Raw genomic sequence first — 16,265 nt, forward strand, 5'->3', positions numbered from 1 at the left:
TGGCATGGGTCCCCAGATACTCAAAACGTTCTACAGTTGCACCATCAAGAGTATCCTGACCAGTTGCATGCCCGCCTGGTATGGCAACTGTTCAGCATCTGACCATAAGGCGCTACAGACGGTAGTGCGTATAAACCAGTACATCACTGGGGCCAAGCTTCCTGCCATCCTGGACCTATATACAAGGTCTAGGACCAAAAGACTTCTACCCCTAAGCCATAAAACTGCTGAGCAATTAATCAAATGACCATCAGACATATAGCCTCGTTATTGTTATTTTATTGTGTTACTTTTTATTATTTCTTCAGTTTATTTGGAAAATATTTTCTTAACTCTTTCTTGATGCTTGTAAGTAAGCATTTCACGGTAAGGTCTACTCCATATGTTGTATTCGGCGCATGTGACAAATACAGTTTGATTTTAATTGTGGTGTCGCATAGCTTTGAAATCGTGTTTCTCGACTCATTTGTCCCGTTCGCGTGCTAGCGCATTCACGTGCTAGTCGGAACAATTAAGGTTTCCTAGTTCCCACTAGCATCTGAAAGCGACAAGTCATTCCCTGACTTTTAGAAGGGATAACGTGATAATTAGTTTAGAAACCGCTTGAAGCAGCATGACAACATGAACGCAATTGGTTGATATTCTGCTGGGCGGAGCATTATACGTTTCACCATTAATTTCCCTCTGGGATTCTTATGACGCTTTCACGACAACTGGGATCTCGGAAAAAAACAGGTCAAATCATGACGTCAGTGATCTTCAGGTCGGAACACCGGAACTTTAGAAAGTTGCCCCAGTTTGACTTGGCATTCCGAGTTGAAAGGCCGTTCAAAACCATTTTCCCAGTATGAGGTCGTCTTTACGAGTTCCCAGTTGTCTTGAACGCACTTGAAGTCGTATGTCAGAGATTTCCGAGTTGTTCTGAACACGTCGTTGTCTCTTCCTTTTCTAATGCATCTGCGGCATTTCGCTCCAGATGCGTCAGAGCAAAGGGCAGATAAAAAAATATCCTCTTTTGACAAATAAAAATGTCTTCACAAAATGATGCTGAGGGAACATTTATGACAGGGAATGTGTATCATACTCATGATGCACCCGCAGCAGGTCTATGGTCTGGGCTAGTTATTATCAAAAAGGTTGGGTCACATTGACTTAGTGTATTAGGGCTCCAATCATCTCTTCTCAAAAGTAATCTATCATGTATTTTTTCTGTATTTTATTATGATCCCCATTAGCTGTTGCAAAAGCAGCAGCTACTCTTCCTGGGGTCCACACAAAACATGACATAATACAGAACATTAATAGACAAGGACAGCTCAAGGACAGAACTACATACATTTAACTGCACACAGCCTACATATCAATACATACACACAATATCTAGTTAGGTCAAAACAAGTTTGCCGTTCGTTTTTGCAACATGAGATGGAAAGTCCATGCAATAATGGCTCTATATACTCTCTACACTTTGAATTTGTTTTGGAGACTTTGAAAAGACCCCTGGTGGCATGACTGGTGGGTTAAGTGTGTGTGTCAGAGCGGTGTGTAAGTTGACTATGCAAACAACTCGGAACTAACATTGTTTCTTATACAAAGTAGTGATGCAGTAAGTCGCTCCTCAACTCTTAGCCAGAGACTGGCATGCATAGTATTTATATTAGCCCTCTGATCACAATGAAGAGCAAGACATGCTGCTCTGTTCTGGACCAGCTGCAGCTTAACTAGGTCTTTCTTTGCAGCAAGATAACAAGGGCCTGCAGGACTTAAGTTTGTGGCATCAGAATAAAGCAGAGCATCTCATGACATTTGCCCCCCCCCCCCCCCCCACACACACACACACAATAGCATAGCTGTTGCAGACATGAACACTGGTCCAAAATGAGGTTAGATGACCTTACCAATTAACGTCAGTTGATCTTCTATAAAAATGTGTGAAATCAGGTTCAAAAACAGCACACAGATGAAAGGATCAAACGGGATTCCCGCACAGTTAAAAACGCACACCATACTGGAAAGACCCCAGCTCGAGATTGGTTTATAAAATGTCATTTTTATTCATGTTACATAGCTGATACATAGGGCATTAAACATTTCCACGAGGCTTTTGGGGACTACAATCGATGATTAGCAAAAAAAACACAATAGTGGTCCAAATCTCTAATGACAATCTTTGGACTAACCAAACGCCCTCTTTAAACATGTGCACACACCTGCATTGAAAAGTACTAAATTGGACTTGGTGTGTATACAGCATTGGTTTCCGTTCCAGTGAACTATTCAATTACATGCATGTAGGAGTATTTTTATTCCTTCCCATTATCAGATCGTTTTTATTTTGAGTTTGAGTTTTTAGAATGCCCCACTCCTATATGGTCTTCAACCAGACGTGATTTATACCGTAACCAGAGGGAGTGGGGAAAGAACTTGTCAGAACCAATGGAAAAATCACCTGGCTGCAAAGGACTGGGTGCCAGTTCATAGACTGGCCGTCCCTGCAGTATCGAACAATTGGACTTGTCCATGTCGGACGTCAGCAGCTGTAACCGTACCAGATAACCGCGTGGAGAAAGACTACGGAGGATGAGGGAACTATTCATCCTATCCTGCTTAGCAAACACCCCTGTTCAAAGAATACTTAACTGCCCTGGTGTTTGATGGGACTAACATTTTCTGTAGCGCAGCAAAAACCCTAGAATTTCTTATTTTTTTCCTCTATTTTGGACTAAAACGTTGATACAAAGAGGTGAAGCTATTCATAATGATCTAACATCAGAAACTGCACATATGGAAGGCCAGGATGAACACAAACCAAGGAATGGAGGTTTTTTTCCCCTCTCCAGTCAATCTTTTTTTTTTTTTTGTCCAAAAACTGCAATGTGAAAAGACAAATGACTTTGGAATTTCCATACGCAGTTTTTTCAGTAATGGGTTTCATCGCTAGAATCAGTTTGAAGTGGAGCAATAAAGGAATGGAGACGTGTAAAAAGGTTATGTTTTGGGAGAGATGACTCAGTTTCAGTTCTCGGTCTCTCCGGCCTCGCCGGCTTCTCCGCCTTCCCCTTCCTCGGGAGCGTTGTCGGATGTCCATAACTGGGAGAAAGAGACCAAAATGTGTTAACGTCAATGTTTGGCAAAAGACAAAAACTTGTTCGTAGACAACTAGTTTCCCATTGCAGACAGTCTTCCAAATGAACTCTTATAAGTGAACATTATCATACCATCTCGCCAATAAAAAATTAAAAACATTAAAGTTTCATTTAACAGACCGTAAATATTGACTAGAATAAGGAACATGGCAGAGCAGATAGGGAAGGGAACTCACTGTCAGGTTGTCTCTGAGCAGCTGCATGATGAGAGTGCTGTCTTTGTAGGACTCCTCGTTCAGTTTGTCCAGCTCTGCGATGGCATCATCAAATGCCTCGAGACACAAAAAAAAAATACATTTATTACACGGCAAGCTTCAAAGTAGATTAACTGTGCAAAATCCAAGCTACCATAGATAGGAATAAACCCCCGGCAAAGTCCAGCACAGATATTAAGCCATCTACTTGGTATTGCTCATTGAAATACATTTTTCCAGTAGAGACATAACAGTCAACCCATTCACACACTTACCTACGAGTTAGCAATTCAAAAACACACCACTTATCATTCATTCTGACAGAACAAGCAGATAACACATGGAACTTCTCTACATTTCAAACTAAGTCCCCAGATCTAAAGAAAACGGTACAGGAACAGAGAGGTGAGGCTGGACTGACCTGTTTGGCCAGTGAGCAGGCCTTCTCTGGGGAGTTGAGGATCTCGTAGAAGAAGACTGAGAAGTTGAGGGCCAGGCCCAGGCGGATGGGATGCGTGGGGTCCATCTCCTTCTTGCTGATGTCAAACGCCTGCTGATAAGCCTCCTGAGAGTTCTCTATGGTCGCTGGGGAGCACACAGATCAAAGTGGACGTTATTGGAGGAAAATGGTAGTGAGACACCCTACTGGACTCTTACTTCGACTAACACCAAGTTCGAAACTGACTGAAGCCTGATTCACTCAAATTCACTCTGTAGCGATTATGATATAGGCTAGTGGGTGTTAGGTTAAAAGACTACAAGTGTACTATTGGACAATTCTGTGTGACATGTTCTCAGCAATAAGCAACTGGAACATAGCAGTCGAGTGGCACATTGATTTCCTTTTGTCCAAGCCTCACTTGAAATCCACATGCTTATAACTGGGCATAGAGTTCTCTTTAATGTGCGTCACACAATGGGTGCCAGTGGGAGTCTCAGAGGCCCATACAGTAGGCTAGAACCCTCCCCTCTTCCTCGTCTCCTCCTATGAGACGGCTCCCTGCGGTCGTGCGAGTGTGTGCGACGCCTCACTTGACACCATTTCCAGCTCCGTTACAAAATGTGCCGTTCTATTTCGGCTGCTGCATGAGGGGCTCGGAGTTTAAAGCGGTGCCTCATAAAGCCTCATTTTAACCTCCTCGCAGACTGTAGAACAATGGCATGCGACAGAGTCCTAAAGGACGTCTTGCAATAGTGCAGATCAAAGGCGTCTTTATTAGGACGTGACTCGGAGGGGAGATTCATATTGGGGCTGTTACGCAAGCAGAGGGAGGCGAATTATATAGGGTTGCGAGGAACAATGTCTATACTTCACAGAACATTTACTTCATGCCCCACAGTCATTTAAGCCTGCTTAGATGTCATTCTGGGATTTAGAGAGAGAGAAAGGGGGATTTCAAAAGAAAAAAGTTGATACATTTTACATATCTTGCTCGAGTAGCACTTAGCAGACGCTCTTATCTAGAGCGACTTACAGGAGCAATTAGGGTTAAGTGCCTTGCTCAAGTGCACTGGCAGATTTTTCACCTAGTCGTCTAGGGGATTAAAAAAATCAACAACCTTTCGCTTACTGTCCCAAAGCTCTCTAGGCTACCTGCCACCCCATTCAGAGTAATTCAGTAAAATGTAGGTGTACTGCTTGCAAATACCAACATGGCAAAAGCCTCATGCAGTAATCAGTTCGAGGGGCCATTTCAAGCTCACCTGTCTTGTCATCCCCGGAGGCGACTTCGGCAAGGTATCTATAGTAGTCCCCCTTCATCTTAAGATAGAAGACTTTGCTTTCGGCATTTGTGGAGTTCTCAATTAAATATTTATTCAGAAGTTCCTGTGCAAAGGAAACAGGAATTAATTGTTTGTTCACACACACACACACACACAAACGTCCATCTATTTACATTTACATTTACATTTAAGTCATTTAGCAGACGCTCTTATCCAGAGCGACTTACATATTTGACAGTCAATGTTCCTTTATTATTGAAATCCTGTTAACATACTCTGACTGGCTAAAGAAAGAAGGTTGATTCTGATTGGCTGAGGCCACATACACCCAAACATGACTATGTAAGTCGAGTTCCCAACCAAACCCTCCCATACCTGGTGGTAGGCAAAGAAGCCTCAATCTTCCCGTTACACTGATGTATCCAACAAAAACTGGGTGAGCAGCATTAGCGACCGTGCTGGACCAAGGAGGTGTAACAATGAACACACATTTCAAAATTCATATAGCGATTATCTGAAAAAATGTGATTGAGCCTGTGACCCAATGTGATTGACCAGTTCAGTAGCCTCATGTGATGACATCATGCGAGTGATGTCCATGCAGGATTTGCAGACACACGAGGGAGGCATACACACGTAGGGCTGTGACAGTCAAGGAATTTTGGATGACGGTAATTGGCCAGCCAAATGACCGTGGTCACCGCTAAGTTTCTCTTTCTTCCCTCCGCACATTTTCTCCTCTTAGCTCCTGACTGAATCTGCTGCAATAGAATAACTGGAATGTGCGTCAACATTCAAGTCAATGATGGCATAATGGGCGACTGGCTGCCATTGCGAAGAGCAAAGCAGAAAGTAAAAGCAGGAAGTGTACCCATCAATAAGCTGTGATTTGTTTATTTAACTCAGATGTTAGAGAGAAAAAAAATGCATTCCATCGCATGAGCCACATCAGTTATCACTTGAATGAACATTTTACAGTACCATGAAACTGATCAAAATACCAGGCAGCCATTGCTAGTGTACCCATGAGTATAGCACGAACGCCCAGACGTCCCGTCTTCATTATGCTGCTCATTCTTAACCATTCTTAACCCCCCCCAAAAAAGTTATTTTATTTTCATGACAGTCTTCATCCATAACTGACGACTACACGGTTATACAGTAACTTGTGCCAGCCCTAGTCCACCATGAGTCCAGTGGAGTAGACAGCAAGAGCCTAGCTGTGCATATGGGCAGGCAGCAGTGGTTTCAGCATAAGCAGGGTGGGAGCCAGCATTTTGCACTGCGTCAAGTCATTCCAACTTGTCCATAATGAGGCCAGGCCTCCTGCGGGTTCCTGACCGTCTTTTGCCCCAGATTCTTCTGGGCTCCTTTCGTTCCAACATACCTCAGCGCTCCGTCTTAGTGGAACAGATACCGCCATCGAATCAACGTGTCTCAGAAGCAAAACCTGCGGCTGAATGCACCGGCTAAAACTGGGAAAGAGCAGCGCTGCTTGTATGCTACAGCTTACATAGCACTCCAAGGCACCCAACAGCATCTATATTTAAACCCACAGCAGCAGCAGAAACTCCAGCATCACTGCAGACCAGTTCATCTGCAACGCACTAACTATACTGAAGAGGGTATAGGGAATACAGTAGGAGCTATGGCCTACATTTCATCTGGGGTTCAATCCAAGGCAAGATTCCTTCTGTAAGAGAAATGTATCAGCTCCTGACACGGAGGTCTGGAATGCTCGATCGTCAGTTAGTTAGCGTGAAGGAGCCTAACCAGCCAGGGCCAACTCATCAGGATCAGTCTCCGACTGCTGCCTGGTTACAGCAAATCTGTGTCAGTGAGACCAAGGGTTTAAGTCACATTAACTTGTTTTAAATATCAGATTAACGAGTTCGCCGCAGAGGCTGACAGACCTAAAATGGCATCTACTGACACTGACAGGCAGTGAGTCGAAGTGGGCGTGTCTCAGGGCTCATCCAGCCCTGCCCCCACTCTTACCCGAGCCACTCCCACCCAGTCTACTTACAGAAGAGATTAGTCTAGATACACGGCATGCTCAAATGTCTCAAGTTCCAAGCATTCCTTCCCATACATCACCCTGCTTGCAGACGAGTGGAGGGAGAGTGGCCTGGTTGTTCACATTGTCTTCAGTTCACACAGCGCTTCTAATTTCACACAGACCAAGGCACCAAACGGAAGGAAACAAGAGGAATTACATGAACCTGTCCAATAGGAAACATTTAGCTACGGTGTGCCCTAATAAATGACCCAGGCAATAGCACTGTGCTTAATAAAACGGGCTCCTATATCTCATCTGCGGCTATGATATAGGCCTAACAAGAGCTGATGGTGAAATTCTCCAGTGTTTGACTAATTGTAGTACTGTAGTACTGTGCTCTTCTATTGGAGATGAGCATCATCGTGAACATACGGATGAGCATATTTTTGTGCTAGTCCATCTAAAAACTACTGTGCGAATCTGGCCGGGTTTTCAATGATCGCAAAAATGTGGGCCGTCGCCATAACAACCTAGGTTTGACTTTGAAAAAAATGTCTCGCCAAGTTTAGATTCACATGTGAAGACGAGACCAGCCTGGATTGTTGTGTAGTGGGCCACGTTCTGTTCTGTCAAACAGATGCCTGAAAGTGGAGCACTGAAAACAGCCTGCACCATCCTCCAATTTCACGGCAGCGCTGATGGCCACGGCCTAGTCGACTATAAGTGAACCGATTCTGACCACAATCAACTGTAGTTTCTAACAGATTGAGTGGTGGTTATTGGGGGTAACTATCCAGCTTCAATGATCTATTCCCCTACACAGTGCAGACATGCAGGGTGGGTAAGGGCAGTGTCTGCATGGCCGTGGACAGCAGAAGGGTTCCACCCAGTCCAGTATGACATCGCCTCAGTGGAAAATCAGTGCCATGTTATCCAGGCCTACTTCAGCCCAGTCAAGCCAAGTCAGCTGAGAGGAGATAGGTGGTTACGTGCACCAATAGGCAGCGGCCAAGCAGAAGGGACCAGTTCAGGCAAGCAGCGAGATAAACATTCTTATAGGCTGGCTCCACCACGCCCTCCGTCAACACTGGCAGGCATCTGAGTCAGAGCCACACACACTAGAGAGCGGCGAGTGCACAGACGTGGAGAAGCTGTAAGGTGTGGTCAGAAGATGTGCCCATCTGTACGGTTTACATAACCATGACTCACTGGCATAAAGGAAAGGAGAGGGGAGGGGTTAAACCAACCTGAGGCACACCTACACCCCAGCCTACAGTTAGCTGCTTATCAGTTATGCCTACATACATAGGGATTGCCATTGTTTGCTTGCTCGTATAGATAACCACTATGCGTATATGCCACAAAAAAAATGTTTTCAATCTCTTTTGGCGACCATTAATATCAGTCAGAGTAAATAACAGCAACCCAATTAGAATGGCAGGGGCAATGAAATGTGATTACCAAGTGACAGGCTTTGAATATCTCCCTGGCTAGATGTTCACAATTGATCAGTGGACACTGCAACAGTTATTTTTTTAAACCAGTAGAGATGTGGGACAGTCATAAAGCCTTAATGGTATTCCTATATGTAAGGTTCAGTGCTAGATTGGGCTCCAGCGTGCTTACAAAACGCTGCCCACAACATCCCCCCCAAGCCAATCCCCTCATCTCAGACCTCTGTGTGTCTAAAGGCCAGCAGCTCAGTGAAATTCGCTCAACCTCACAGTTAAGCCTGCACCAGATCCTCCCTTAATCCACTATCAAGACCAGATAGGAATAAATGGGCAGAGCCATTCACTAGTGCAGGCTTGGATTTAAGTGAAAACAATTGCCCCTGAAAAAAACAAACAGGGAAAAAAAAAAAAAAAAAAAGTGTAGTAGAAAGTGACAGTCAAGTAATATTATTGGAAGGAAACCAAAAAAATATATTTTCCTGCACCTAGCAAGCTAGGTTAGTGAGGTTGAGAGACATAGCCTATTGAACAAACTGGGCTATGACAGTCCTGTTACACAATTCTGAATGAACTCTTCCACTTGGCTAGCTTCATTACAACTCATGTGCCAGATGAAACTATGTGAATGGTCCGTGCTAGCTGGGATCCTTGGGACGTCACTACTCAATTGCAGTTATATATATTTTTTTTAATGGTTAAGGTAAAGGTTATGGTTAGGGTAGTGTTTAGGGTAGGGATGTCCCAAGGAACAAGATAGCACGGGCCCTAGCACGGGCCCTATGTGAATATCAAAACAGGAGGAGCCCACACACTCCCAGTTTTAGGCCTATAACAGTACGGCCCTTGATCAGCCACCACTGGTAGTCCACCAGTGCCTACTCCACCCTATCTGACACACCTTACCATGCAGACACACTGGTGTGTGACCTTTGTCAGTGAGCACCATCACGTCATTAAACCCCATTGTTCAGTGTGACATTCCCAACAGGAAGAAACCGGAGAGAGGATGAAAATATAATACTACCTTCTCATCTCAGGGCCAGATCACCATTTTAGACTGTAGGAACTCATGGACAATCGTGGGACATGACATTTGACCCACATTGGATTGAAACAATCTAATGTTAGTCTCTGTTTAGAGCAAGAGAAATAAGAGGTGTGATATGCTTAACAGATAAAATAAATTAATGGTTGGGTTCAGGGAAACACTCACTGCTGAGCGTGAGACCAGAGTAAAGGTCAATTCCATTTCAAATGAGTCAATTCAGGATTTTTTTTTAAAGTATATAAAGTACCAGTCAAAAGTTGACACCTATTCAAGAGTTTTTTTTTACAATGTTCTACATTGTATAATAATAGTGAAGACATCAAAACTATGAAATAACGCATATGGAATCCTGTAGTAAGCAACAACAAAAAATTCAACATATCAAAATATATTTTATATTTGAGATTCTTCAAAGTAGCCACCCTTTGCACACTCTGGCATTCTCTCAACCAGCTTCACCTGGAATGCTTTTCCAACAGTCTTGAAGGATTTCCTACATATGCTTAGCACTTGATGGCTGCCTTTCTTTCACTCTGTGGTCCAACTCATCCCAAACCATCTCAATTGGGTTGAGGTCGGGTGATTGCGGAGGCTAGGTCATCTGATGCAGCCCTCCATCAATCTCCTTGGTCAAATAGCCCTTACACAGCCTGGAGATGTGTTGTGTGTCACTGTCCTGTTAGAAAACAAATGATAGTGGGACTAAGTGCAAACCAGATGGGATGGCATACCGCTGCCTGCAGAATGCTGTGGTAGTCATGCTGGTTAAGTGTGCCTTGAATTCTAAATAAATCACTGACAGTGTCACAAGCAAAGCACCCCCAAACCTCCTCCATGCTTCGGGGGGGGGGGGGACCACACATGCGGAGATCATCCGTTCACCTACTCTGCCTCTCAAAGACAGGGCAGTTGGAACCAAAATCTCACATTTGGACTCATCAGACCAAAGGACAGATTCCCACCAGTCTAATGTCCATTGCTCATGTTACTTGGCCCAAGCATGTCTCTTCTTATTGGTGTCCTTTAGTAGTGGTTTCTTTGCAGCAATTCGACTATTAAGGCATTCACGCAGTCTCCTCAGTTGATGTTGAGATGTTTCTGTTACTTGAACTCTGCGAAGCATTTATTTGGGCTGCAATCTGAGGTGCAGTTAACTTTAATGTACTTATCCTCTGCCGCAGAGGTAACTGAATCTTCATTTCCTGTGGAGGTCCTCATGAGAGCCAGTTTCATCATAGCGCTTGGTTTTTGCAACTGCACTTGAAAAACGTTCAAAGTTCTTGAAATGTTCTACATTGACTGACCTTCATGTCTTAAAGTAATGATGGACTGTCAATTCTCTTTGCTTATTTGAGCTGTTCATGCCATAACATGGACTTGGTCTTTTACCAAATAGGGGTATCTTCTGTATACCACCCATACCTTGTCACAACACAACTGATTGGCTCAAACGCATTAAGGAGGAAAGAAATTCCACAAATAAACTTAACATGGCATACCTGTTAATTGAAATGCATTCCAGGTGACTACCTCAAGAATCTGGTTGAGAGAATGCCAAGAATGCAAAGCTGTGCAAAACATCAAAGAATTGCAAATATAAAATATACTTTTATTTGTTAACACTTTTTTGGTGACCTACATGATTATGATTCAATGTGTGGTATTTCATGGTTGATGTGTTAAAAATGTAGAAAATCATAAAACAAAGAAAAAACATTGAATGAGTCTCCAACTTTTGACTGGTACTGTATGTGCTATTCAACCTGAATTGCGATAGAATTTAACCAGTCCTGGTAGACTGATAACATAGTGGAAAGATCTGCATAGCTATGCTTTTGTTAAGCAAACAATGTCTTAAAATCAAGCATACTTAATGTAGTGTTGACTGCTCAGAGAAGGCATTGCTCATAATTTAAAGAGTCCCTTTTCTTCAGCACATTTATCTAGACAGCATAGAGTTGAGATTCCTGTGGCAGTACGGCTGGGTGAATTACTGATGTCTCGTGCTTGCACTGATATACTCAAATATGTCTCAAGAGGACAAGGGCAGTCTTGGAAGACCACTAACCAAACACTTCAAAGACCTAGAAAGATGACTAATCAACTATTTCAAATGATATCTTTGTCTTTCATGTAATTATTTTACATCCATATACATTGTCAATATAATGATACAACACAGTGACTGATTGTCTGACTAGTGACCACACTTTCCCAGCTCCAAGCTATGAGAGGGTGAGATGGGTGTATTCAGTATCCTAGGCCAGTGGTTCCAACCGTTTTTGTTTACTGTAACACCAACTGAATTTCGCTCTACCCTGCCTACATATTGCCAGATACGTGAACACACACTTTATATACCAAACATTTCCAGCAGAATTAATCTGTACTGGTACTACATACCAGCACGTCATTGCAGATATCTCTCAGCTCTCCCTCCACTTTCTCCCGGTATTCGTTGACCATTGCGAGCTTCTTGTCGCTTCCCTCGGTCTTCTGTCCGATGCTGGAGATGACCCTCCATGCCGACCGCCGTGCTCCGACAACGTTCTTGTATGCGACAGATAGCAGGTTCCTCTCCTCGTTTGACAGCTCGCCCCCCTGCTCCGTTACCTCCTTCATGGAGGCAGCCATGTCATCGTAGCGCTCGGCTTGCTCTGCCAACTTGGCCTTCTGAATAAGATCCGTTTTATCCATTGTTTTTTAAAATTATTTTGTGTGTAACCTTATCTTGACTCGCCAGGGAAGGTTGAAAAACAATAGGAGTCCAGGAATGCAACAGGGAATAAATTGAATTGGGAGGTACAAGATGGAGTAGGGGGTGCTCCGGAGTATTCCACCAAAAACCTGCAAGTGTAAAACGGGAGGTTTATGTCACTGCTAGTCAATTTATTATGGAAGAGGTTGTGACCCAATGTAGTGAATGCACTTTTACTAGCACCAGTGTAATATAAACTGATGCCGATATAAATAACCATTTCAGAGCAATCAAACTTGGAATTAACGTTACAGGTACACGCGCTAGCTACCGTTACATTCGGCTGTGTGCGCGTGTCGTGCGCGCGTGGACATGGTGTCTGTCAAATTCGATGGGTCGCTGCCGTCAGCTAGCTAGTGACACAGTACCAGTAGCTAGCTGATGTTCGTTAACCCAGAAAGACTCAAAGTTAGCTTTATGCTAAACATCTCAATTTAACTAATTAGCAATCATAGTCTTGTTAGGCTGGCAATTAAACTAACGTTAGTGGTCACAGTTGCTGACTGTAACGACGTTAGCTAGCATTCAGACAGTACTACCAGACAGTGCTACCACAGACAACGCTAGAGACAAAGTTACCTAGCTACATCCCCACAAGGTTAACATTTATGCAAAACAAAAATGATGCATCCATCTTGCTTCGACCAGACAAACTAACATAAACCCGCCAGATGAGCATCTAGCTAACGTTAGCCTACAATAGTAAAAGATAACTAGTAACGTTAGCGTAGGGCCACTCCTTTCATCCTGAATGGATTGCAACAACACAACGTTACCATGCTTGGTTACAAAATAAACATTATTTACAAATCGCAAACTAAAAAAAAGATTGAAATGGGATTTCTGAATTTTCTAACCTTCTAAGGTCCCGATTTCTTCCTCCGAATTGATCCGCTTTTGAGATTGGTATGAGGCAGAGCGGAAAACCAGCAGAGATGCAATTCAACCAAACTTGCTAGGGCGGCTCTAGCTGAGAATGATTTTCCAATCAGAAATATACATTTTCACCTGTCAACGATGGTTTCTAGAGATACTAGCCAGTAGCTATTTTGCGAGGGGAAAGGGGGCGGGAGTTCAGGGACTGTTCGACTAGCCCGTAGGCTGCGGCTAGGGCCACGGGGTTTCCTCCAATTAGAGCAAGGGAGAAGACGTCACCATTGCCATGGTTATCCTTAGTTCCTGCCCACTTCCATATGCACGAGGCGGGCGTGGCACGCGAGATATTGCTAATTCCCCCCTTAATACCCTTTCTCCCTCTGAAACTTTGATTTTGTGGGTGATGTCGGCCATACAACTTTGACCAAATGACCCCATATTAGTGCTCACTAAAGCAATGATGGCTTTAATAAAATGTTCACTGCACAGAACACATGATGCAGTAATAGGGTACACAGACCAATTTATTACATTCTTTGTGACATAGGCCTGGCTATGTCAAATACCGAATTGCCTTTTACCTTATTTAAATACACTCATGGGGAAATGTACCTGAATCTTGATGGTGATATTATGCCTTGGATGATCAACTGTCTGGGTCATCTGCATCCCCTTGTCTTCATGTTGTTTCCCCTGTGGCCATGATTTGTAGCCCCTAGAAGAAAAGGGGACTTCCGTGTCAATAACTTGCTATGATTGTTGTGATTGCCTGATAATATGTGGCTTGGTTTCTAAAAAATAGCATCACAGTGGTAGAAGTGGTCTGGCAGTAGGCACGCGGGGCTCAGTGCCATTCATCTCATCTCTGGGGTCACAGACATGGGAAATCCACCTGTCTAATCGAATCCTACGCCTAGATGCATTCTGATCACAGCTGGATATGCTATTGAGAAATATTTCATTGACACCAGCCGAACAGGGTTGTAATCTGGAAAATCCTTTTTCTAATTCAGACCTCATCCTGTGAATTTTATTGATCATATGCTTTTTCAATGAGGTCAGTGTCCAGCGTCCTTCTTCTTCCCGATCAACTGATATTCTCTTCAAAACTGATTCCCCTCCCCCACTCAGAAATATAACCAGCATATCTTTTTATTATTATTGTTATTTTTAAACAGTTTCCCATTGCACGCTCACCATTAGCAACTTTCAGCAGCCATTTTGTTTGTCTCTGTTGAGTCTGTCTGCCCTGTGGTTTTATTGTCCGATAATTGGCAGCATGCGTTAGCTGAAATGAAAGGCTTGCAGTCTCCCAGAAGGGCCCTGAATGGTCTCACACAGTGTCATGGGAACAATCTACAGTGGAAAACACAGCGCATCAATGCCATGTCCATTCATCATAAAAAGCTGTGATTTTGTAGACTTTGAAGTAGGCTACACTGCTGTGATTTTGGTTGACTGAGACAAGGCTATGCATATCCCACGGGATGTTATAGGCAGGCCTAGATGATGAACGTGTTTTGTGGGTTAATTATTTCTTCATGCTCAGCTCAGTCCTGACACTTTCGTTGTGATAGATAGTGCAGTCCCTATGATTTCATGGGGTTGGTTTGGGTGTTCTTGATTGTTTGAGGGAAAAGGGCCTGTAGGCCATTAGGGTGATTCTTTACAGTGGCCTCACAAATGGATAAGTTACAAGTCTGGAATGTCCCCTCACAAGCCCTGTAAGTCTACAACCCCATTTGCTATGACTAAACAGAGAAGGGGGGCTAATTATGTTATAGCTTACTCTTTTTGCCCTGAATCTTGACTCATTTCCCTATAGCTGTTTCTTTGCTTTCAAGGCAGTATCTGTCTGCTAAATGTAGGCTTATTCACAACCTATATGATTTTGCAGAGATATGACAGATTTGAAGATGATGTCATAGACAGTGAAATGATTACAATTACATTTGGGCCTTTTGCCTTTCTGGCCTCTTTGGACAAGCGGTTATCAAACACCTTTGCATTCTGTTTTTGAGGAGGCTACCCACAGGGCATTAAGTGAATGAAGAGGAAGCAGAGAAGAAGCAGCAAGATTTTCTAAAAACTGGATTTAAGCTATGCCTATTGCCTCAAGCACAAAACACAGCTTGCTTTTTGTGAGGCTCCATGTGTGCTTAGTGATGAATGGCCATCTGAACGGCCATCTTCAATTTCCACTTCTTGCATACATTCCCCTTATCTACCACCAGCACTAGTGTGACCGCCACCCCGTCTCACCTCCAGTATGAAAAGTAGATTCCAAAGGCTGCTCAGTAACTGAACAGGCAGGCATAGGGTTACGTAAGTCAGAGAAGCCCTTGGGTGTTGTTCATCTCTACTGAAACCTGCCTGCCTGGCAACAGTCCTACTGACTCTCACTCACTACCCTGCCTGTACAGATAGACAGGACGGATATGAGTCCAATAGACGACAAGGCTTGATTTAAAGCCGAAAGTGCTGCTGAGTCATAAATGTCCAAGGTAACCTTCCATTATTTAAGCCACCAGCAGCAGTCAGCCTAATTGGGATCTTAGTCATGGCAATCAGTCTCCGATGACCTGTCCAAATTGACAAAGAGAGAGAGATGGAGGGAGGCAGAGAAAGCGAGAGAGAGAAAAAGAGAAGATGCACGGAATATTAAGAGCATCTTTTCAGTCAATCACAATCTTTGCTCCTGTTGGAATTAGCTTTTCATGAATGCCTTTTTGTTGGTGTTTCAACAACAACAGAAACAAAGTCTGAAAGGTTTGTGAGAATAATGAATATGGGAAATAATGGAGATGATATTGCTCTCAGACTGCATCCATCATGCTTTATTTTGACTATTTTTTGACTCTTTTCCTCTTCACGGTTGACTGCCGCCTAGTCCTGCTATTTATTGCTCATAATGACTGGGCAGACTGTCTCACACTGTCTGGAGGCTGGCTGGCTTCTCTCCTCTTGCCTCCTGGCTCTGTGTGAAGCCTGATGTCAGTTGGGAGTGTCTGTCATGTGAAAAGGCAAAAAAGAAGATCAAAATAAAGTGAGAAAAACATGAACCC

The 16,265-nt window shown here is 43.5% G+C and overlaps 1 protein-coding gene across 1 annotated transcript; it reads right to left on the reverse strand.

Annotated features, from left to right (window-relative positions):
• Nucleotides 1-2,030: 2,030 nt before the first annotated feature.
• Nucleotides 2,031-13,335, reverse strand: LOC124046306 (14-3-3 protein beta/alpha-1-like). Its single transcript, XM_046366530.1, has 6 exons — nucleotides 13,182-13,335; nucleotides 11,970-12,413; nucleotides 5,045-5,168; nucleotides 3,762-3,925; nucleotides 3,323-3,418; nucleotides 2,031-3,090 (listed from the first exon to the last, which is right to left on the reverse strand). The coding sequence occupies exons 2-6, from the start codon at nucleotides 12,261-12,263 to the stop codon at nucleotides 3,016-3,018; spliced, it is 753 nt and encodes a 250-aa protein (XP_046222486.1). The 5' UTR covers nucleotides 12,264-12,413; nucleotides 13,182-13,335; the 3' UTR covers nucleotides 2,031-3,015.
• Nucleotides 13,336-16,265: the final 2,930 nt, after the last annotated feature.

Source organism: Oncorhynchus gorbuscha, linkage group LG10, assembly GCF_021184085.1.
Source record: "Oncorhynchus gorbuscha isolate QuinsamMale2020 ecotype Even-year linkage group LG10, OgorEven_v1.0, whole genome shotgun sequence".
NCBI classification, from domain to species: domain Eukaryota; kingdom Metazoa; phylum Chordata; class Actinopteri; order Salmoniformes; family Salmonidae; genus Oncorhynchus; species Oncorhynchus gorbuscha.

What these genes read in the sequence shown, in the direction of transcription:
- LOC124046306 (XM_046366530.1), bottom strand. Translation starts at nt 12,263, where the DNA reads ATGGATAAAACGGATCTTATTCAGAAGGCCAAGTTGGCAGAGCAAGCC. An exon ending in CTCCGGGGATGACAAGACAG is followed by an intron (nt 3,926 to 5,044) that starts GTGAGCTTGAAA and finishes TGTGCTCCCCAG; the next exon opens with CGACCATAGAGAACTCTCAG. An exon ending in TGCTCAGAGACAACCTGACA is followed by an intron (nt 3,091 to 3,322) that starts GTGAGTTCCCTT and finishes TCTTTCTCCCAG; the next exon opens with TTATGGACATCCGACAACGC.